General features: G+C 42.8%; 1 protein-coding gene across 1 annotated transcript in view; it reads right to left on the reverse strand.

Annotated features, from left to right (window-relative positions):
* The window catches only part of PIBF1 (progesterone immunomodulatory binding factor 1), a 797165-nt gene that overhangs the window by 383805 nt on the left and 388247 nt on the right, over window positions 1-25113 (reverse strand). The window contains exon 12 of the mRNA XM_086933412.1: window positions 5630-5780. Within this exon, the coding sequence (XP_086789538.1) occupies window positions 5630-5780 (151 nt within the window). The remainder of the gene's footprint in view (window positions 1-5629; window positions 5781-25113) is intronic.

Raw genomic sequence — 25113 nt, forward strand, 5'->3', positions numbered from 1 at the left:
TTTATTGACAATCGTAAACCCCTTGGGATCCGTTTAGCTCTGTGGTATTGAATAAGGGTCGATGCGTGCATCCTTTGGTTGACCTGTCTGCGTGTAATGTATTCCAATTGTTTCAATTGCTGGCTTACGGACCCCCGTGAGCATCCATGTTTCTGACTTCCTTTATTAACGAGTAGATTTGATCAGCTTGATCATTAGTGTATGCCAGTGTGTTGGCTCTGTTATCCGTGATTGCTGTGATTGTTTCGAATTGCATCTTGATTGCTTAGGGTGCCTCCCAGCTAGTGACTGTATTATAGAGTTTTTGGGGGGGTTGTGGGAGCACTCCGAATTATTCCGCGATTAATCACGGAATAATTCGGAGTGCTCCCACAACCCCCCCAAAAACTCTCTCGGTGTAAAGGCACAAAACCAAACCCTGTCAAGAATGGATCCAATGAAGGTGAGCGTCTGAGAAGGAGTCAGTTGTGAATTTGACACATTGATAGTGAGGGCCAGAGGTTCTCAGCGGTCTGAAAGGTGGTTGACTACTGCCTTTGGCAAACCCGCCTTCAACATTCATTGAGGTAAGGGAAGGCGGGCAACTCTGACCTCTGGAGATGTGCTACCACCACTGCCATCCCTTTTGTAATAGTCAGAGGGACACTAGTGAGCCCAAAAGGAAGCAGAGCAAACTGAAAATGCCCCTATCCCACCACAAACCATATGTAATACCGAGGGCCGCAAGGAGGGAATATGGAAAAAGGAGTCCTGAGGGTCCAACGCAACCATCCAGTCCCCAAGGACTAGGTCAGACAAGAGTTTTGATACTGTGAACATTCTGAGTTTTTCCTTCCAGACAAAGGCATAGAGATCTTGCAGGTGTAAAATAGGCTAGAGATCTGGTCATTTTTGGGCACCAGGAAGTAGCAGGAATAGCATCCTATTTCTGGCGGTGGGAAACTCAAAAGCCCCTTTGGCCAAAAGGGCTTGCACTTCCAATCCCAAATGAAAAGATGTGGACTGGTCAGCCTGTTAACGTTGGTCGCAGGTGGCAGTTGGCCCACAGCTGTTACTGTGAAACTGCCGGTGCCATGATGGGGTTGAATTGGCTGTAGGTATGCAGCACCTCTGTGGAGACCGCAAAAGGAACGGAAGTGTTTATGCAACTGGCAAGATTGTCCAGATAAGCCTAAAGAGTGTGGCGTATGTTGCTCTCCTTGAATCGCAAAAAAGGGCGTAACCTGCCTTGTCTACAAATAGGTGGGTCCAAACCACAAAGAATGTGCATGCGGAACGACTGAACATCGCCTGAAAAAATAGTGGGCGACAGCCAGGAGTGGTGGTGAATGGCAACAACGGTGCCATTGGCCTGCCTGATGAAAGCGGGAGTCTCCAAGCTACAATGAATTTTGAACTTGGCATCATCCAGGCTGTCCTACATGGCTTAGGGAATAAAATGTTGGAGATCTTTGGGGACACCTGAGAGGCTCTGAGCCATCAAGTGCCGAAGGGCATGGGAATAGCACCCCAGTAAACAGCTGGCACTCACGGATCTAAGCCCAATGATGGTAGATGAAAATACTTGTTTGCCAAAGGTTTCAACATGTTTTGACACTGTCTGTAGGAGTAGTTGGGAACATGCTGGGATTGGTGTTACTTGCAGACGTTTCCGTCAACAAACATTCAGGGGAGGGGAGCTGAGATGAAAAAGCAGGATCAATGGGGCAGGGCGATGGTGCCGCAAAATCTGGCTGTTGACTGGTGGACCGGAGCATGATTTGGCTCATTCCCCCAATAGGGTGTCTGTCAAGGCCTTGTTAAAACCCAGGAGAGGCTCTGAAGATATTGGTCACCATCTGGAGAACTACTGTCAATATGTTAGACTTGACCTCCAAGGTGAGAACTTTGAGGTCAAGAACTTCAGCCGTTGTGTGCATTGCTTTTGCGTAGGAAGTATACACCTCTGAGGCTGGTCCGGGGGTTAGAGAAGACCCGTTTCAGGGGAGGTATCAAGACCACTAACCTTCTGAAAGTCATCATACCAATTACCATCGTCAACTATGTCAGAGAAATAACATCTTTCTTTTTAACCATCAACGTTACTCCCAGGTATGTGGGACAGCTATGGGAGTTTCCTCCTCTGCAAGCCAATCCAACCTGACCATGGGTTGGTGGGAGAAGATCATAGCTTGGAGAGAATAAGACCAGAGACATACAGCAAAAATAGCACCTTGGCTGAGATTCATAGACTATCTATTTCTGATATGGAATGGAACGGAAAAAGATTTCTTGGAGTATTTTGAGGAACTAAACAACAATGCAGTGGGCCTGAAATTTACATGTAATAAGCGTACAAAAGAGATACAATTTCTGGATTTAACAGTGTATATAAAAGACAAACCAATACAAACCACTGTATACCGGAAACCAACATAAACTAACAGTATCATTCACGGCTCCAGCTTCCACCCCAACTCACTTATAAAGAGTATTCCATAACGGGAGTTTATAAGGAGGAAACAAAGCTGCTCAAGTAATGACAACATTGAATCAAAAATTTAGAGATACCGAAATGAGATTTTTACACAGAGGTTACAAATACAGAGATATCAAACAAGGACAGGAACAAGTGAGATCCATGACACAAGCTCAAACATTAGTTAAGAAAGAGAGAAAAAACATAAGGAAGGATGCCACAACCATCAGAATGATACTTACCTATTGTAAGGAAAATCATAAGATCATAAACATTCTGAACAAATATTTGAAAATCTTAAAAAAGGATCAGGACATTGAAGGAAAACTAGGGGCCAGACCCAATGTAACTTATTGAAAAGTGCCATCAATGAGGGACAATCTGGTGAGGAGTCACTGCACGATGAACGAATCGAGCAATTGGCTTCAAAAACAACAAGTCGGATTCATTAATTGCGAGAAATGCAAAGCATGCAGGATTGGTAGAAATATGAAAGAGCTCCAAGACTTCAAGGGCAAGATATTTACCATCAATGAGAGAATCACTTGTGACTCTGTGCATGGAGTGTATATGATTGAGTGCTTCTGTGGACTAAGATACTAAGGGAGTATGATTTGCCCCTCAAACAAACAGATCCTAGAACATATTAGAGTTGTTCAAAACAAAGACATGAATTATGCAATTGCAAAACATTTGACTACACATCTTGATAAGAACTGCTTAAATATAAAGTACTTTGAAATAGCAGAAATAAGAGGGAGGAAACAGGACGCTCAAACTGAGATGATTAGAGTCACGACTCATTATAAGGTTTAAAATGAAGATCCCCCAAGGTTTGAATGGCGATGAAGAACTGTATATTAATTTACACATCCTTAGTATGACTGCTGATATGGATGAAATGTAGAGAGTCCAAGAGTTGAATATTAAAAACTGAAGAATATAGAAGAACTGTGCTAGTTAGGATAAACAACTAGTAAAGATCACATAAACATGATTCACTTTTAAAACACTAAGTGAAAGTTCAGGTGCATACTATGATCTAACGCTACTAACATAACTGGATGTAGCAAAATATCACACAGAAACCCTAAAATCTTCCAGGCATTTGGATTACTTACACATGTATAGTGTGGTTCACGGGGGCGTACAAAATGTATAGGCACTTTGCCTGATATGCATTTAGATAGGAGAAATGATATTCCTTAACACATGAATACAGGGTTTTAGTGGACACACCCATTATGATAGGAATGACGACAATACTTGGGCATAAAGGGAGGTGTCATGACGATCCTGTTGCCACACACTAAGTAGAGGCGATTTAAGACACACCCTATGCATGATACACACAATAACGAGAACCGTGTGACATTAAAAATAAGAAGCAAAAGGTGAAATATGTTTTGCGGCACATCCCATACTAGCCACAAAAGAATTGGGATAATAAGACTATAATTTAGTAGCAAAATATTATCAAGTAACGTGAATTCAATTCCCAATTGACATTGAAAAAAGTTTTACAAAACTGGACAAACATTTTCGACTAACACTATACATTGAAATCATTTTTTAACAACTTGCATGATATGTGTGACTACTAATCCCATAATGCCTTATAAACGGAGATGTGTATATAAGGTGAAAAGTGACGTTGGACTCACAATACCGTGAGCAACACCTGTCGAAACGCATTGGTGGTGGTGATAGATGTACCTGGTGAATAAAATGAAGTTAACATTCTTTTCGGAGTGCGGCGTTATTCATGTTTGAATATATTATATATATATTATATTGCAACACTGAAGACACAGGTTAGTCAGAGTACCACATTTTCTTTTTTATTTATGTTTCTGCATGCCGCAACACCCCACACAGCATGCCGACGCGTTTCGGCTTATGCCTCCAACCAAGCAATATACATATATTTTAGACTGTGGGATTTTGTGGCCCTGAAACTTGAGAAAGCTAACAAAGAAAATTCAAAGAGGCAAGCAGGAACACCAAGTTGAACTCTGAACTCTTGGTTTTGAATATTATGCTAAAAGTAGGATGGGTCTGTTCCTTGTTTAATGAATGAGCACAACAGAACAAAGAAACACTACATTTTCCTATTGACTTGCTGTAGAAGAAGGTATTTTACCTGCAAATAAGTAACACAGTAAAAAAAACGCTGGACATTTTGCAAACAACAGTGGCTTTAAAACAATTAAAAATGTTGGTTTCACCCAAACTATTCAGAGTAAAGACAGAGTCAAAATGGGGATCTTATAGGTACATTTAGTCTACTTGAGTGGTGAAAACAAGCAATAGTTCAGGGACAAGATTTAAAGAGGATACTTTCATTAATTCTCCATGCCTTTATTCCATTCCAGGTGTCTGTGCACTGAAACAACTGCCAAGTGGGTGATCTCCTTGTTTTCCAAAGAGAATTACTTTTTTAAAATGTTATTTTATTGTACTAAAGGCAGTTCTCCTGCTATCTGTGCCCTTACTGCTTCAATGAGTTAGAGTCTCTTTAGATCATGAATCACTAAAAAAGCGGCAGTACCAATCTAATTTGGCTACGCTTTGCTTGTAAATAGCATATATTACTATTACTCAAGCTAAAGACCCTCCAATTAGGGACCTTGGAAGAATAAACGCATGCGTTGACCTTGGTGAGAACAGAAACTGGGATGTGGAAATGACTGCGTTTCTGAACAGCAGGCATTTGATCTCACTGAGACATCCTAACAGCAACAACTGAATAGATCGTTTAATTAGAAGTTTGGTGTTTTGGGAGAATGTGATGATAACCTGAGAATGTGAAGATGGTATTAACGTTACATTGTATTATCTTCAGAAAAATCTAAAAATATATAAAAAACATTGGAATCCATTGGGTGGAGGGGAAAGGCGATGTTATCTACCTCAGTTAATTAAATCTCTACACAGAGTACAATGATTAGAATGTGAACTCAACATTGTTTTATAGTGTACTATGGTGCACTAAATATTCCAAGGAAAATCATCACATAACATGAACTCAGAAGTTTGTAACACAATGATAAGGCATGGATGAACAGCTACTAAACACATGTGGACATTTTGAATTAAGCAAAAAATAATTATGTATTCGTATACATTTATGCTTTACAATGTGCACAAATTGAAATGAACCATACATACTTTCTGCAGCTTGCATTATTACACTATCAAGTTCCTGTTCCAGTTTTTCATATGTTTGTAGTCTTGCTTGATACTCTGAATTTTGAGCCTGGAGTTCTGTTACTCGCTTCTCAGTGGATGCTTGCAGACTATAAATTTCCTTAGTTAACACCTGCAGAATGTACGTGAATACAAAAGAGGGTAAACACAGAAGATTTAAAATATGTTCACATATTAGTAAAGAGCAGGCTACTTTACACAAGGTACATTGTAGATGATCAGAATCATAGTCAAACTTTAGTGTCTTCATCCTTTTGAACCTTTCACCTCACTTCCGACTTGTGGCTGCAACTCAAGGTAACAATTTAGCTCAACTGCCCTTAGGGTGACTCACCATCAAGACTACACCAATCTCACACATTCTCAGCTTACTTATACTAATTGTACCTTCTGATCTGCACAGAGCCACACTCTACCATACACAGTTTAATTCCCTCTCCCTTCACTATCCATCTTATTTTTGTTCACTAAAAACACTAATGCAGCAGCAATTTTTCAAATGGCAGCCATAAATGCCACCTCAGTAGCAAGATAAAATAACACGCCTTATAGACTCAATTCAGAAAATATTTGCTCGTCTTATCTTATCCAAGATCTAGGAGTGGATATTGGTAAACAATATACTTTCAACACATCAGGCTGGGTTCCGTGAGAGTGTAAGTACTATCGATAAGGTCTTTTGTTTCCAGCTGCTTTATTGGCGGATAGTAACTATTAGCAAGTGCAGTTTATATGCTCCCTTTTTCAACTTTAAATCCACCTTCGACCTGGTCCCACGCCACAAATTGTGGTCGGTTTTGCATTAGATGGGCATGCCCCATGCTTGGTTAGCATTGCTAGTACGACTTCAAGATAACAACACTAGTAGGATCTACTGGGCTTCCCAAGGCGAACTCACAGATATCTTTGCTGTTGACAAAGGGGTACGACAAGGGTGCGTTTCGGCCCTGACTTAGTTTTTTTTGCTTTTAAATGGCATTGCTAAAGTTCTTTCCTCTCTCCACACTGATGCCCAGTCATTGGCAGGCACAAAAATTAAATTTTTAATGTTTGCTTACAACACGCTGCTAAAATCTAAAACCCTGAGTGGGCTTCAGCGTGCTGTGTCCAGTTTTGAGGAATTTTGCAGACCAAGGGGGCTTTGAAATCAATATAGATAAAACAAAGTATATGTCTTTTAAACAACATAAATCAATTAAGGGTATTGTAAAACTGAGGGGAAACATTTTGGAGTGTACTAACGTTTTCAGCTATCTGGGTGTAACATTTGGCTTCAAATCAGTCATGGTGCCCACAAATAGATGTAATGCCTCTTAAACATTGCTAAATGAACAAGTTACTTACATTCGGTAACAATGTAGCTGTATGAGACATATGTTAGTTATAGATCCCTTACCTTAGAATTGCCCTCAGGTGTCAGACTGGATCCAGAGAATGTTTTCTTAGCAATACCCCTGCGCGTCGGTACGTGGCGTCGGTCGATTCCACGTCCGTCGTCGGCATCGTGGTCGCCGGGATGACATTGCGGTGTATACTTAGACGCCGCCCCTGCGCGCTGACATCATTTCTGACACGACTTTCCATGCTAGAAGCGCAGAGCCATGATAAACACTGACAACTGGTGCGCAACAACCTGGGCCCTGCGAGAGAGTCCCTAACCCTAGAAATCAGTTCGCAGAGCAGGGAGGATGGGTGGGACGGTAAGTAATCTATAACTAACATATATCTCTTACAGATACATCGTTACTGAAGGTAAATAACGTAATCATCTGGAAGAGACCGTTATAGATTCCTTACCTTACCCCAGCAATACCAACCCCGGAGGAAGGCCTGCGAACCAAGTTCGCACCAGAAAGTCCTGGAGGACTGAATGGGCAAAATAGTCATCCTTCAGGACTTGCCTGTCCAGGCAGTAATGTCTGGTGAATGTGTGCAAGGATGCCCACATGGCTGTGTGAATCCACCTGCCAATGCAGTGGTTGCTGTTGTAGCTCTAGTGGAATGAGCACGTAGCCCCAATGGAGGTTCCTTTTTTGCTAAAGAGATGGTACACTTTTAAACAGCCGGCCTTTTTTGGCACTTACATAGCCAACAAAAAGTTGATCATCCACTCAGTAGGCCTTTGTGCGGTCAAGGTAGAAAGATAGTACATGTTTAGGGTCCAGGCAGTCTCTCCTCCTCCTTGCAAGGGTGCGTAGACAGCATTTGTGCAACAAAGTCTCAGATGGTATGGAAGCATCAGCCCAAGAGGCAGGAGGTATTCACAGACCGCAGTGCTCAGCTGGAGAAAGAAAACATAATCTTCCCAAGGTGATCCAGCTTCTTGGATTCCCTATCTGGGGAGCAGAAGGGAATGCGCACTTGGAGGAAGAGGCTTGGACCACCTAGCTCTCGGGGGCAGGGTGTTTGGTGAGGAAAACCCGGTCACTCTGGCCGGTTGACTGCAGCGGGCGATCGTCCTTTCCACAGGAGCCCCTGTGCTGGACGTGGACCAGGTGCCCAGAAGGACGTCAGTGAGGGTTTCATTGAAGGGCAATTGGGGTTCGGAAGTGGATGCCGCAGGTTGAAGCACCTTGGTCAGGGGGTTAGTCCTGACAGCCACTGAAGGGAGCTCAAGGTCCAAGACCTCAGCTGCCCTTCTCTCCACCACAGTGTAGGACGCCCCCTCCTCCATAGCCACGGTAGGGGGAGAAAGCATGCCAAGGTCTGGAGAAGTGTCCAGACCACTGGCATTACCCAGCTCCTCTCTCCAGTCCGGCTCTTCTAGCTGAACTGCTAAATGGTCCAGCGAACCCTCTCCATCCTCAACACCATCTTCTGGGCAAAAGTAAACACCAGGGATGAACAGGGGAACAGAAGTACTCTCTGGCATAGAATCAGACGTCGGCCGACGTCGTCCTGCTCTAGGTCCATCTCAGGGGAGAGGATGGAGACGGCGTCGACCGGAGGCATGGTCGGTGCACGGGGCCTCGTCACCAGGATTGACGCCAGGGAAGGTCAGGTAAGATTGACAGGTGTTGGTTCGGATCCAGGCCTGGATCAGCGGGAGCCCGCCAGCACCGGGGCCAGAGCTGCCGGCATCGAAGGCCCAGGAACCCCCACCGGCTCCACAGAGCCAAAAGACGAGGTGGAGGGCCTCTTAGAACCTATGAAGTTGGGTAGGGGACGCTGATGCACCTGGAAATGTGGGGAGGCGTGGAGTATTACCTGAAGGAGGCACCGGAGACGGAGACTTAGAGAGACGACGCTCCGGGTCCCGCGTTGCATCAGCTGACCGACAGGGAGAAGGTGACCTCGCCGGTGCTTCTTCGCCTTCTTGTGCTTTGGCTTACCTGAAGATTTCAAAGACTTTTTAGTGCGACATGGTGTGTGGGCTCTGCAAGCGGCCTCGAGAACTTCCTCTAGAACGAGACTGCCTAGCCTCCAAGAGCTTTCGGGACCACTCCTGCAAAGACTTTGCATTCATTAGCAGGCAGGCAGAGCACGTCTTTGTGTCATGTTCGTGCTCCAGACACCAAAGGCACATGAGGTGCAGGTCCATCACAGACATCAGCCTGTGACTGGCCTCGCAAGGGTGCGGTGGTGGGACATGCCTCGTGCACCAGGAGTTGAAGACTCGAAAAAGCAGTTGACAAAACATCGAAAACATTTAGTCAAAAAGTGACTAAAGGGGTAGCTCTCTCACCGGATCTGCGCTAGGCTGGCACGAAAAAAGAAAGAACTAACATCAACATGCAGGGGTGGCGTCTAAGTATATACCGCGGCATCATCCCGGTGACGCGGTGCAGACGACGGACGTGGAGTCGACCAACGCCACCTACCGATGATCAGGGGTACTGCTAAGAAAAAAATTTCTGGATCCAGTCTTGACGCCTGGGGGTAATTCTAGGGTAAGGAATATATAACTAACTGTATCTTTCAGATTGTTGGATTTTTATTAAGGGAGCTTAGCAACTCTTACACCAAACCAATTAGCCCACTCCTCCAAATCTAGGACGCAAAGGTTCTGGGCTCGGTCGTTTATGGTGCTGAACTATGAAGATACTTTGACATGACAGTGCTCACCAACGCAGAAAATAAGTTTCGGAGGTCAGTAACATGTACCCCACAAAGCACTTCTTTAAAACCTTTTCTGTTAGAATTGGGCAGGAAGGCAATGGCCAGCAGAGTAAGACTTTGTCCCTTACTCTACTAGCGCAGACTATGGTCCACCCCAGAATTGACTGATTATGCAGTGACCTTTAGATATGTTATTGTAGCAAATCGCTCCAAAAAGATAAGTTGGTTCCAAAAAGTAAAAAAATCCCTACTAGACATTGGTATGAAAGAGTTATGGGATGACCCTTCAGGATCTCCCTGCTGCTATCTTGAAAGATCAGTACTGGCCAGTAAATCTGCTGCTGAGGCACGTGCATTGAACAGTTCATCCTTGACAGGAAGGTTTATTGAATTTAAATCCAGTTGTTTTTTGGAACCATATTGGGATGTCATATATGTCCCCCTTAATAGGAAATTATATTTCGAATTCAGGGTGTGATCTCTCCCAATTAAATCTTTTACTAAAAACTGGAATTTTGATAGGGATGATAAATGTTCTCATTGTCCATCTAGTGAGGAAACCATATCCCAGGTCTTGTTTGTCGACCAGCCTACATAAGCCTCCGAAGAAAATGTCTCTCACCTATATGCAGAATATTTGGGGCAAGTAGATACACTGTAGTACTGAGAATCTTAATGGCAGACTTTAGCCTCCCAACTGTATGTTCTGTAGCCAAGTTTTTGGATTGGATGTGGGCCATAAGAGCTGCTGCATTAGTGTTTTTAGTGAAATTAAATGAAAATACCAAGCACTTTACAAGGTCAAAGCAACATCCTACCAAGAATTTATCAGGTGGTGCTAACTGCATCATAAAAGCTATCCAAGATTATCCAGTCACTTCTTACTTCCCTGTTACTCCTGTGCCACCACTATATTCAGTTCAGTTCAGTAATCTTTATTTCGAAGAATAAAAAATCCTCATAAAAATACATTACATAATAAAGTTTGATTATATAACATTTCTGAACTTTTGGTAAATTAAAACTGTAGAAAAGAGAGGGTACAATTCATAAGAAGAGTCTGATTATTTACAAAGATAAATTAATTTCTTGTATTCCTCAATCTTACGGCTACTTTTAAAAAGCTTAAAATGGCACATAAAGTATGGGTATCACTAGCTTTCTGTAAGAAAAACAGTGCAGCTCTTGCGTGGCGAAATTTCTGTTTCCTAAGAATGTCAACCAAGAACAGACGCCTAGGATTTCTATAAAATGAACATAAAAGTACAAAATGAAGGGTGTCCTGCGGAGACCTATTGTCGCAGCCGCAGGCACCCTTCTGCTCAATTGTTACAGTAAAACCAGCGGGATAAGCTAAGATGTTAGGTAACAAATTGAGCCTAAAACAGCACATTAAAATCGGTCATTTTGGCTGTACATCAGAAACAGATATGGTTCCATTCCCGCCCCATTTCTTACAAGGCCATGAGCTGCTATTGATTTCTTTACAGGGCCGAGACCACTTCTAACAGATTCAAATTTTTCTAGGAGCAATTTTTTCACCCTTAATTTACAACTGTTTGAAATCGAAGACGGGTCATTAAAAAGTTGGCACTGGTCTATATTCACTAAAGAATCTTTCACATATTTTAGCCAAGGAATTTGTAGCCCCTTGTCCCTTTGCAAGCAGTCTAACACAATTTCCCTGCTCAAAGAGGCCTCCGGGTTGGTCCAGATTCTAATCCATGCTATAATTGGCCTCAGCTTAACGTAGTCTGAGATGTATGGCATTCCCAGTTCAGCATGGGCAATTTCGGCAGAGGTGGAATGTGGGATTTTCAGGATTCTGCGGAAAAATGTATCTTCCTGTAGTTGTAGTTGCTTGCAGTCCCTGAAACCCCATACCTCCGCACCATACAAGGCCTTTGCTGTGGTAATTGAGCCATATAACGCCATTATTTGTTCTGGAGACCAGAGCCCCAGCCTACGAGCAAAGCCTAATATGGCACCATTCGAGGAGACTAACTTGGTAGGTACAATGTTCCTCGAGGAGTTGGCTTAATTGAATGTCACCATCAAATAGGAGACCCAGGTAGGGAAAAGTCTTTACTTTACCCAAAATATGTGACCCTATCTTAAACACACACTTATTTGCGGGTTTTTTGCCAGCCACCATAACAAAGGATTTATTTAAATTGACAGATAGGTCCAGGTCGGCCATAAATTTAACAAATCCATCCACCAAAAGTTGTAGAGCCCTCGGGGTCCGGGCCAGCAGGACCGCGTCATCCGCGTACAATAGTACTGGGATTTGAGGCGGTCCTACTTTGGGGCAATCCACATCTAGGGCGGTAAGGGCACTCTCTAAGGCATTGATGTAGAGTGAAAAGAGAAAAGGGGCGAGTATGCACCCTTGCCTTACTCCTCCTGAGCATAAAAATTGGTCAGTACGCCCCCCCCTCTGGGCTAAAACGGACCCTGGCGGTAGTGTTCCAATGCAACTCTTTCAAGATATTCATCAAACCCACTTCAATGCCTAACTTATGCATCATCATCATCACCACTATATTAAACCGCTTCACATCTTGGGACTTGGCTTACTTACACTCTACAAATATCAACATCAAGACAAGTTTCTCTACAATGCCTACAGTCCCTTCTCCTACTTATTTTCCCTTCACTCCACAAAGACATATTCTGCATCTATGGAAGGTCATCAACATCTCCTTCGACACAGCAACATTCCCGGAAAGGTGGAAGCACGCCAAAATCAAGGAATCCCTGCTTAACACCTACGACGACTACAACGCATCCAAAACGTCTCCGCCCGACAGATCCTAAACATCCCTCACCACAGCCACATCACCCCCACCTGAGAGACCTACACTGGCTCCCCGTCAACAAGAGGATCACCTTCAAGCTCCTCACCCATGCACACAAAGCACTCCACAACACCGGACCTGCCTATCTGAACAGCAGACTCAGCTTCTACACCCCAACCCGCCAGGTCCGCTCCGCCAACCTTGCCCTCGCCACCGTCCCCCGCATCCAACAAACAACCTCCGGTGGCAGATCCTTCTCCTTCCTCGCTGCCAAGACCTAGAACACCCTCCCTACCCACCTGTGGCAAACACAAGGCCTGCTCACCTTCAGAAGACTCCTCAAGACCTGGATCTTCGAGCAGTAACCCCCCTCCCAGCGCCTTGAAACCCTCACGGGTGGTAGCGCGCCCTGCAAATGTCTGATTGATTGATTGATCCCTCACTAACGTCAACACATTCCCTTCTGAACTCATTCCTACCCTCAAAAATGCCCAGTTTCTACAGCGCTACGCCTGCTCCTTTTTTTACTCTTGTATCAAGTCATGGGTGCTATCCTCATGTATTCATTCCTTACCCAATTCTTGCCTCGCACCATGTTTAATATCACCAAGCTCATAATTAACTTTCTATTGAGGAGCAGATTGGAATACTTCAAAGGCCTACTTGTAATACATTTTAAGTACACTGCTTTGCCCAATAAGATCACCATTAACATCCCACAAATTCTTTGTAGCAGTCTGCTGCCATCGCCCTATGTTCCTGCATTGTGGGTAGCTGGCAGCTAATAGCAGAGTTCAAATCAAACCTCTCACCTGGTAGTAAGCCCATCCATCAATCCATTGTTTTTCAGCCTCCCGCAGTGGTAGAGACCCCTTTGCAGATATACATTCTGCTCACCTGTATCTTCTTACAGTACTTGAAACCCTCTATTACTGTGCCCAAGCTCACTTTTGCTCTTTTCATCATCTCGACCCTCATGAATTGAATGCTCACCTTTTCAATGTTGGGGGCTATAACCTAGTGCAAGTTGGTAAAGAAGACACCCTCTTAGATTGAAATCCACAGGGCACATGTCAACTTGATATGAATCCTCTCTAATTTTTACTGCTGCTTATTTACATGTACATCTGGATCACCTTGAGCAAAACTCTAGTTTTCATACTGTTTTTCTCTTCATTGTTCCATCCATATACTCACTCAGCACATCATTCTATAAACTAAAATTAGGTTTTATGTATAAAATACTTTCAGATAGTACTATGCAAATAACCAATTGATATATGTAAGAAATATATCTGACCAAAAAACGTATGTTCTCGTGATAAACAAAATAGATAAATGAAATGGAATAAAAAATCCTGACTTTAAAACAACAAAAAGGTACTCAAGACCTTTAGAACATAACCCAGAATTCAAACTGAAACGCACTGAAAAGGTATTCAGCATCTTTGTTAAACGACCCCAGATTCCAAACTGACTTACAGCTGCAAAGTAAAAGTTCAGTGCAAATGAAGGATAAAAGGTAGAACAGCTAGTAACATCTCCGAGGAAAACAATTCTTTAATATCCAGAGGAATGCCATCTTTCACCCGGAGCAGAAAAGAGCAGATTCAGGTTTGACATGATAACACATTCTAACCAATTACCTAAATCTTTGCTGGAAAACCAGCTCACTTTCATCACTCTCGCTGTGGTCCTCCATACTCCAGAGAACCAGGTTTTAAATAGAGAAAGCAATTTTTCTCACCGCTTCAAGTAAAGTGACCATTCTTCTCCAAAATGTGCCGAGAATTGAGCATTTATAAGCACTTCATGATCAAAGTCAAGTATCCAAGACGTAGGCACTTTTATTTCATGCAATGTTTTTATATAGATGGTCTGACCTAGATTTTTATCAGCGAGTCAGAAAACGCAACAAAGTCTCATGTCCGAGCTATATAAATCTTATTTTCTAGTGGCTGAGTAAGAAGAATACATTGCACATAAATTTTGTGGGTCAAAATTTAAATTGTGTGGATCAAGGAAAACAAGATGGCGACGCAAGGCTGAATTCTGTGTCAGGGATGTCTGGTGGTAGTCTGGCTGAGTAGCAGGCTAATGCGGAGTATAATGCATACCCCTTACGAGTATGCCGTTTGCCTCGGGTCTCCTTAGTGTGGATGCTACTTATGATTCAAGGCCAATCTCAATCCTTCTGTGGCGTTCAGTGTGCCATGTCATCTTTGTTCAGTGCTTCCAAGCCCTTTGCTTCACATGAGGGATCAGTTCAGATACTCGGCAGAGGCAGGAATTCTGGATTTGTGAGGAGGCCCCTCTGCCACTACAAGAGCCTAACTGCGACCACCCTAGACAGTGGTGCAGCTTCAAATCTAGTTGGTTCCAGATCATATACTCCTCATTTCGAAGCAGCACCTCTTGGTAAGGTGCCCAAGGCACCCAAAACTGACAAGGCGCCCTACAGCTGGGAAGAGCCTCCAGGACCTGTTAGAGCAGATGGGATAACGGCGGTTGAGAAATATACAACAGTTTCAGGAGCGGACGCATTGCAAGCAACTGCTGAAGTGGCATAGGTAATGGCTGGGGACTAATTTGTTTTATACAACGCTTAGTGGGAATCCTGGGCAAAATGACTCTTCAATAGGCCCACCAGAATAAAAATGTGTCGATTTTTTTAAACCCTCAAGTACATGGCCTGAAGAAATAATTGCCCCTTCGAAAGAGACTGCCTTGGTCAATATGCTATCACATTAACTTGGAAATCAATAACTGCTACAACTAAGGATGCCATTTCTGACACTCCCTCTGACCTCCCTGCTGCTAGTACCATTGACATTTGATCCAGCAATGTGATCACCATGGACAATGGTTCGTTTGTGGAGGCCAGTGAGAATTTGCAGCCTACCTCTGCCTTGGCACAGATTTCAGAATCCAGGATTACAGCTAGGAACACAAGTAATAGTATTTTAGAACCCAAAGTTGGAGAGCCTAACACATAAGCAGGGACATACTCTGCAGCTCCTTTAGCTGACACTGTGAACATTAAATTATGCTTGGATAACAATGATTTGACTACTGGGGCTCACAAAATCCAAGAGACTCTGGAATCCATCTTTTCTTTATCTGATCCCTTCCGAAACCTGTCGTTTTATATCCACCACGAGTAAGATGCTGAATAGGACATTGAAATTGGATTAAGGAAGAAACAAGTAAATTGGTGATAGGTTCTGGATCTCGAACTTCATGAGAACACTTAAAGGCAGAGTTAAAATTGGGGCAGATAAGGAAGATTTTTTGGAGAAATATAGATCAAGTCAAGTCAAGTCAATACATTTATATAGCACGCTACATACCCAGAGGGTCTCAAGGCGCTTGGAGAAGGGTGGGGAATTACTTGTCAAATATCCACGTTTTAAGTTGCTTTCTGAATGCTAGGTGGTTCTGAGTAAGGCGAAGGTGAGTGGGAAGGGAGTTCCAGGTTTTAGCTGCCAGGTAGGAGAAGGATCTACCTCCCATGGTGGTTTTGTTGATGCGAGGTACAGTGGCAAGGGCTAGGTTGGCGGATCGTAGCTGGCGGGAGGGGGTGTAGAAGGACAGTCTTGTGTTGAGGCATTCGGGTCCGATTTCGTAGAGCGCTTTGTGTGCGTGGGTTAGGAGACGGAAAGTAATCCTCTTATTGACGGGGATCAAGCTGGTGGCCTTGGTGTCGTTGGTTCTGGTGCCTTTGGTGATTTGGTGATATGGCAAAATTGTTGTCTCCAAAGAGGGCAAGCTACTGTGGGACCTGGAAGGTATTGAGCGGACCCCCACTAATGATCATCATTCAGATGTTCCGTTTCTCTTTTCCCATGAGAGATTGGAACCTCTCTACAATGGCTGATGAGCCTCTTCCTAAACCTGTTGGGGAATACTGGGGCAGGAGCTCCCCTTCTCCCATTTACAAGCTACTCCAATTCCACAGCGAGGAACACAAAAAAGATTCTCTTGCTTTAAACACAGCTCACCTCAAAACACAGGTGGTATTGAACAAAAGGTCTAAACACATGGACATACTTTTTAGTTGCCTCAATGATTCTAAATTATGATTGAGTGTTTTAGACTCGGCCACAAGAAACTCAAAAGCAGGTTGGCCAACATGAAGTCAAACTGAGGAATATGGGCAACAAAATGGCAGACAGATTTGCATGCAGCGCAATAACCTTCTGGGTATAGGTATTCCTGAGGGCAATGAAGGCTAGCGATGAAAGAGCTTACATGGTCCATCTATTCAGACAGTCATTTCCTCAGCTGGGCTGTTGAGACTTGGATTACCAAAGACAAAGAGCTCACAGAGTCACCTTTCAAAAGCCAAGCAAGGGCAGAGCATCACAGTACCCTCATGCCCCACTGATCTATGTAGTCAACTACATCATTAGGCAGCTTATTTTCCAGCTGGTGCACCTGTGAAATCCCATTAAAGCATGCAAGGTAGAGTACTTTGTTAGTTCGGACTTTTGTCATGAGACAGCAGAACATCAGTGACGTATGCGCAAGATGATTTAATCTTTCCAGAAACTTGGTGCAGTAGTTTCTCTATTGGAGCTGGCAATCCTGATGACTTATCAAGATTGGATAGGACACTTGTAACCACTTATACCAAGAGAAGTATTGTGAAACCCTCATAAACGATGTGTATAACGAGAAGCGGTATATCTTGTTCTCCGCCCCACACAAACGTTATGGCAGCAATCATCGGGTTTGACAAAATGTATCTTGCCAGCCTCACCCGAGGCGTTCTCTGGTTTTTTCGTGGCAGTCTCCAGAGAAATTTCTAATCACCCCACAAAAAAAGGCACAAAAAAGAGTAAAATAGTTTCCAGCCGATATGGGTACTCTTTTTATTAGTATCGTTGGACAACTAGGTTAAAAAGATCGGTATGCTCACTGGAAAATTAGGAATCCATAGCATATATTAGTAACATTGACAGAACGTCGACATGTTTCTGCTCTATTGGCCCGTGGGTCTAAGAGCATTCGTCAGGACAAGGACAACAATGAACAAAGAAAAATCTACATATCACTATTTGTGATGTAGGAGGGTAGAAGTGTAATTTTTCAGTCTTACCCTTATGAGGTTCTATGAAGTCACCTATAAATTTGAAGAAAAAGGTGGGGTCACTAATGGCATTTAACCAATGTGCGGTTAAAATGGAAAAAATGGACAAGCATTGTACCATTATCATGCAAGCTCAATTGAGGCTTTTTAGGAAATTGAGAACAAAATGAACATGTAGGCGAGTAAATGGTAGCGACATTTTAACAGACTAGCATATATTGCGACAAGTAAATTACCCATCAAAAGAAGTATGACATACCTCTAAGTCAGGTGAACTTTGAGTAAATGAACCTGATGGAAAAAACGGGAATAGTAAATGTTCTTCCCGCATTCGTGATGGCAAGAAAGTCCATAATACCCCAAGTGAGGTCTTACCTTAAATGTGTTAAAAAAGTTTCCCTCAGGAGGTGTGGACAGATCGTCCCAGGCTATAACGGTATCAGAGAATCAAGGTATTAGTAACTCTGATACTGTAAAGTTGTGGTGGGCGCGGGCAATGAAGGGACGACTTACCCGCAACGGAAGCGTGTTCCGCGTCTTGTGCTGGCTCTGCCTCCTGGACGCCAGGAGCACGCTTCCAATGGCGTTTTAGCTGCGCTGGTCACAGAAATAGAAATACGACCTTTGTTTGAAAACGAAGAACAACTTCAATAGGTTAAATAACTATTTATAGATCATTCTGTACGCCTAAAAACTAATTATATGTTATGTACATCATGGTCTCATAATTGTCAAGGCACTAACTCGGAAAAAAAAGTTTTGTGTAAAAATTGTTACGGACTCAACCTGTTCACAGGGGGAATACACATTGCAGAAGGAGATTGTCAAACTGCAAGCATCTCATGGTCTTATAATTGTCAAGGCAATAACCCAGAAGACTTATTTGTGTGAAAATTGTTACGGACTCAACCTGTTCACAGGGGAATTCACATTGCAGATGGGGATTATCGTACTGTAAGTATCAGCGTGCAAAGTGGTGCCAACAAATGTCATCATTTAGACCATATTTATTGGTCTTGAGGCGGTCCACCCAGCGTTGTTCTTTTTCGTACAGTACCTTTTCAACGTTGGGTGTGTTGTCTTGAACTTTTTCTATAACTGTCCACTTTAAGTCCTCAATGCTGTGTTCTAGTTCGATGAAATGTGCACATAGTTTGGTTGTGTTCTTTTTTAGGCGAATATTGCTTTTATGCTCCCCTATGCGCAATTTCACCTTTCTACAAGTCATGCCGATGTATTTTTTGTCACATGGACATGTGACCATGTAGATCACATGGGAAGAGTTGCAATTGCTATGTTGCCGCTGGGTCCATATGAATGTTGTTGACAGTTGTAATGTTTTGGAAATGGATGTAGATGTACAAGCCGTGCAGGAACCGCACGGGTAGTGGCCTGTCACTGGAGCCATATTTATGTTTCTGATCTGATTTGTTGGATTTCTTTGTTTTGGACGGGTATGTACCAGCATGTCACGTAGGTTTTTTGTACGTCTGTTCGCAAAGCGAGGTTTTGGCCAGTTGAATTGCCGGTATTTACAATATGCCAATTTTTACTGATCAGTTTGTTGACCTGGTATGATGCTGGGCCAAATGTGGTCACGCAGGTTACGAGGTCCTTATTTTCAGTTTTTTCAAAAGATGTTAAAAGATTTTCTCTCGGTTGGTTCTGGGCTCTTTTTTGGCATTTTGATATTGTACTTTTTTTGTAGTGTCTTTGTTGCAGTCTGATACTGAGAGCTCGTGATTGTATTTGATAATCCTTTTTTTGACTGCAGTTCCTTTTGAGACGCAGAAATTGGCTGTAGGGTAAGTTGTCTCTTAGCGGTTGAGGATGATAGCTTTTATAGGACAACAAACTATTTTTAGCAGTCGGTTTTCTGTAGGTTTTTGTCTCAATTTGGTTGTTCTCTGAAAAGATCGTTAGGTCTAGGAAGTCAATACTTTCCTTGTCCGCTGTATACGTGAATCTGAGCCAGATTCACGTATACAGCGGACAAGGAAAGTATTGACTTCCTAGACCTAACGATCTTTTCAGAGAACAACCAAATTGAGACAAAAACCTACAGAAAACCGACTGCTAAAAATAGTTTGTTGTCCTATAAAAGCTATCATCCTCAACCGCTAAGAGACAACTTACCCTACAGCCAATTTCTGCGTCTCAAAAGGAACTGCAGTCAAAAAAAGGATTATCAAATACAATCACGAGCTCTCAGTATCAGACTGCAACAAAGACACTACAAAAAAAGTACAATATCAAAATGCCAAAAAAGAGCCCAGAACCAACCGAGAGAAAATCTTTTAACATCTTTTGAAAAAACTGAAAATAAGGACCTCGTAACCTGCGTGACCACATTTGGTCCAGCATCATACCAGGTCAACAAACTCATCAGTAAAAATTGGCATATTGTAAATACCGGCAAATTCAACTGGCCAAAACCTCGCTTTGCGAACAGACGTACAAAAAACCTACGTGACATGCTGGTACATACCCGTCCAAAACAAAGAAATCCAACAAATCAGATCAGAAACATAAATATGGCTCCAGTGACAGGCCACTACCCGTGCGGTTCCTGCACGGCTTGTACATCTACATCCATTTCCAAAACATTACAACTGTCAACAATATTCATATGGACCCAGCGGCAACATAGCAATTGCAACTCTTCCCATGTGATCTACATGGTCACATGTCCATGTGACAAAAAATACATCGGCATGACTTGTAGAAAGGTGAAACTGCGCATAGGGGAGCATAAAAGCAATATTCGCCTAAAAAAGAACACAACCAAACTATGTGCACATTTCATCGAACTAGAACACAGCATTGAGGACTTAAAGTGGACAGTTATAGAAAAAGTTCAAGACAACACACCCAACGTTGAAAAGGTACTGTACGAAAAAGAACAACGCTGGGTGGACCGCCTCAAGACCAATAAATATGGTCTAAATGATGACATTTGTTGGCACCACTTTGCACGCTGATACTTACAGTACGATAATCCCCATCTGCAATGTGAATTCCCCTGTGAACAGGTTGAGTCCGTAACAATTTTCACACAAATACGTCTTCTGGGTTATTGCCTTGACAATTATAAGACCATGAGATGCTTGCAGTTTGACAATCTCCTTCTGCAATGTGTATTCCCCCTGTGAACAGGTTGAGTCCGTAACAATTTTTACACAAAAAATTGTTTTCTGAGTTAGTGCCTTGACAATTATGAGACCATGATGTACATAACATATAATTAGTTTTTAGGCGTACAGAATGATCTATAAATAGTTATTTAACCTATTGAAGTTGTTCTTCGTTTTCAAACAAAGGTCCTATTTCTATTTCTGTGACCAGCGCAGCTAAAACGCCATTGGAAGCGTGCTCCTGGCGTCCAGGAGGCAGAGCCAGCACAAGACGCGGAACACGCTTCCGTTGCGGGTAAGTCGTCCCTTCATTGCCCGCGCCCACCACACAACTTTACAGTATCAGAGTTACTAATACCTTGATTCTCTGATACCGTTATAGCCTGGGACGATCTGTCCACACCTCCTGAGGGAACCTTTTTTAACACATTTAAGGTAAGACCTCACTTGGGGTATTATGGACTTTCTTGCCATCACGAATGCGGGAAGAACATTTACTATTCCCGTTTTTTCCATCAGGTTCATTTACTCAAAGTTCACCTGACTTAGAGGTATGTCATACTTCTTTTAATGGGTAATTTACTTGTCGCAATATATGCTAGTCTGTTAAAATGTCGCTACCATTTACTCGCCTACATGTTCATTTTGTTCTCAATTTCCTAAAAAGCCTCAATTGAGCTTGCATGATAATGGTACAATGCTTGTCCATTTTTTCCATTTTAACCGCACATTGGTTAAATGCCATTAGTGACCCCACCTTTTTCTTCAAATTTATAGGTGACTTCATAGAACCTCATAAGGGTAAGACTGAAAAATTACACTTCTACCCTCCTACATCACAAATAGTGATATGTAGATTTTTCTTTGTTCATTGTTGTCCTTGTCCTGATGAATGCTCTTAGACCCACGGGCCAATAGAGCAGAAACATGTCGACGTTCTGTCAATGTTACTAATATATGCTATGGATTCCTAATTTTCCAGTGAGCATACCGATCTTTTTAACCTAGTTGTCCAACGATACTAATAAAAAGAGTACCCATATCGGCTGGAAACTATTTTACTCTTTTTTGTGCCTTTTTTTGTGGGGTGATTAGAAATTTCTCTGGAGACTGCCACGAAAAAACCAGAGAACGCCTCGGGTGAGGCTGGCAAGATGCATTTTGTCAAACCCGATGATTGCTGCCATAACGTTTGTGTGGGGCGGAGAACAAGATATACCGCTTCTCGTTATACACATCTTTTATGAGGGTTTCACAATACTTCTCTTGGTATAAGTGGTTACAAGTGTCCTATCCAATCTTGATAATCTCTACTTAGTTCCGGGGAACAGATAGGACAACCATTCCTCCTCCCTCATTTTGATGAATTCATATTAAGCAGCGCACAGCTGCGGGAAACCTGGTTTGTGATTCTTGTTTATGAACAACAAGACTTTCCTTGGAAATTAAGAATGGAGGACATGAATGGTTTGAGTTTTTCGGGGAGCGACATAAGTGAGATTTTAGCGGCCCAGACGCTAATTCAAAACCCAGACTTTGTTCAAGTACTAGCTCAGACTGATGATTGGGATAATCTAACAGCAAAAAAACAGGAACAAATAAGGGTTGCCATCCATGGAATAATAATGACTGAATACTTACGCTCTAAAATAGCACCACGAGGGTTGTGGATCACCAATGCGCCAAGAATTTTTCTACATGACCTGGCATTCAGACGTGACTGGTCGGCAATTTCTTGGAAGTGCACCCTTGACTATCTAGTGTTAATAGTTAAAACGGCCAAAAGACTCTCAGATGAACTGCTAACCCAGATAGAAGCCTGTGAAGTAGAACTAAAGAAAGGCATACAACCCGCAGTGTACAAAAAAAGACTTGAAGAGCTGAATAAGGAGATATCTGAAAGCGAGGACTTCCTGCTGCAAAGTAAATTACAAAAACTAAGTAAAGATATCAAAAAATTCAGTCACTAAAAAATGCATCCCTATACTAACAAAGATTACAAATCATCAGCTTCAAAAACAGACAATGATTCAGATGGCTGGGATTCCTCAGGAGGATCCGACACAGGGTCCGATGATTTTAGCAATCGACGAGGCAGAGGGCAATACCGGTCCAGACCACAAAGAAGAGGCAATAGATGGCCAAGAGGACACTTTTTGGGCCCCCCAATGCCATTTTTCCAGCCGTATATGCAACCATATGCGGGCTGGATGAACCCTTACAATCAAGGACCCCAACAAATGCAAAACTTCATGGGGATACCACAACAAGGGACAAACAACCAGAACCAAGATCCTTTTTTATTGAGGGGCCAAAACCAAAGAGGAAGGAGAAGAGGCATAACATGGCAAGATCAACAGCCAAATGTCCAAACAAGGAGCATGACCTCGACAAAACCAGGGACCAGCAAAACGAGTCACTGATAGTGAACCTAAGCCCTGTGACTCTTTCGGCAGATCAAGAAAATGTCCTGAATAAAGGACTTGGATATGTCCCCACCCCTAACCTCGATCTGTTTCGACTTAAGTGTGAATTATCAGAATTTTGTCGTTCTCTCAAGTTAAAAGCACACTTTGGGGAGTCAACAGCAACTTCTGATCTAGGAGACACCAACCTCCGCAAAAAATCTAACTATACCCCACCGACTAATATGGTACCAGTAGAAATACTAGCCTTCGAACAAGCGGTCCTAACGGGAATTGACAACATGGCAACCGATGTACGAAGACCCTTCCAGAACTTAACGAGATCAGAAAGAATCGCATTGGAAGAACTTCAGACAAATGAAAATATTGTCATAAAACCCGCGGATAAGGGTGGTGGAATAGTCATCCTGGGAAAAGAAGGTTATATGAATCAATGCCTTGAACTATTGGCGGACGAGAAATTCTACACCAAAATCACAATGGATCCAACTCCAAGATTACAAACAACCATTGCCATCATGGTCCATGAAGCAGAAACAAACGGCTGGATAAGCAAAAAAGAAGCTGATTTCCTAATGACTGAGAACCCTAAGACTCCTTATTTCTACTCCCTCCCCAAGACACACAAAAACAGAATACCTCCACCAGGCCGCCCAATTGTGTCGTGTATAGGATCAGCGCTGGAACCCCTATCTAAATTTGCGGACCAATTCCTCCAACCACTGGTCAAAAAAACACCTGCCTACTTACAAGACACCCGAGACCTGTTGAATCAACTAAAAGACCAACCCTTTGACCCCACCAAGATGCTCCTAGTGGGATTAGACGTTGAATCCTTATATACGAGTCTGCCACAAAAAGAGACTTTGGAAATGTTGGAAGACGTACTTTTCACGGAAAATTGGGAATTCAGAACACCCAGACACTTTGTTTTGGAATGTTGCCGGATGGCACTTACCGAAAACTATTTTGAATTCGAAAACCAACTGTTTTTACAGAGCCACGGGATCTCCATGGGCAGTGCATTTGCGCCATCGGTGGCTGGACTCTACGTCAGCAATTTTGAAACTCATCATGTACTCACAACTGCCAACCCTTACGTTTCCAGTATTATCTACTGGAAACGTTACATAGATGACGTCTTCTTGATTTGGCTCAACAACCAAGATCTGAAAACTTTTGTCGATTGGCTAAATACACGTGATCCCTGGCTCAGATTCACGTATACAGCGGACAAGGAAAGTATTGACTTCCTAGACCTAACGATCTTTTCAGAGAACAACCAAATTGAGACAAAAACCTACAGAAAACCGACTGCTAAAAATAGTTTGTTGTCCTATAAAAGCTATCATCCTCAACCGCTAAGAGACAACTTACCCTACAGCCAATTTCTGCGTCTCAAAAGGAACTGCAGTCAAAAAAAGGATTATCAAATACAATCACGAGCTCTCAGTATCAGACTGCAACAAAGACACTACAAACAAGCATTGAAAATGCAATAGGTCTCGCCTTTGATTAAGTTAAAGCCATTTGCTTTGCTATAAGATACCATTAGCAAAGCAAATGGGTTTAACTTAATCAAAGGCGAGACCTGTTGCATTTTCAATGTTTGTTTTAATGTGTTTGCTACATTATCTTCAATTTTATTTCACGTTTGCGACAATGGTCCCAGGTGAGATTTAATGCTTCGGACTGTATACAGTTCCCCTTCGGACTGTCTCTAAATAGCGGCTTCTAAAATGTGCTATGTGTGCACATAATACAGGGTTGAATATAGCGCTTCCCAGTAAACGGGACCCCTCGCGGTGCATACGCGGGTTTCACTGCATCACTCAGGCCAGTTTCTCACAGCAGGTCTCTCGCCGTCAGACTGGTAGGTCGTAGCGGTGGTGAAGATTGGACGGGGAGGGGGGAGAGAAGCGAGAAAAGAGTG

Source organism: Lissotriton vulgaris, chromosome 8, assembly GCF_964263255.1.
Source record: "Lissotriton vulgaris chromosome 8, aLisVul1.2, whole genome shotgun sequence".
Classification (NCBI taxonomy): domain Eukaryota; kingdom Metazoa; phylum Chordata; class Amphibia; order Caudata; family Salamandridae; genus Lissotriton; species Lissotriton vulgaris.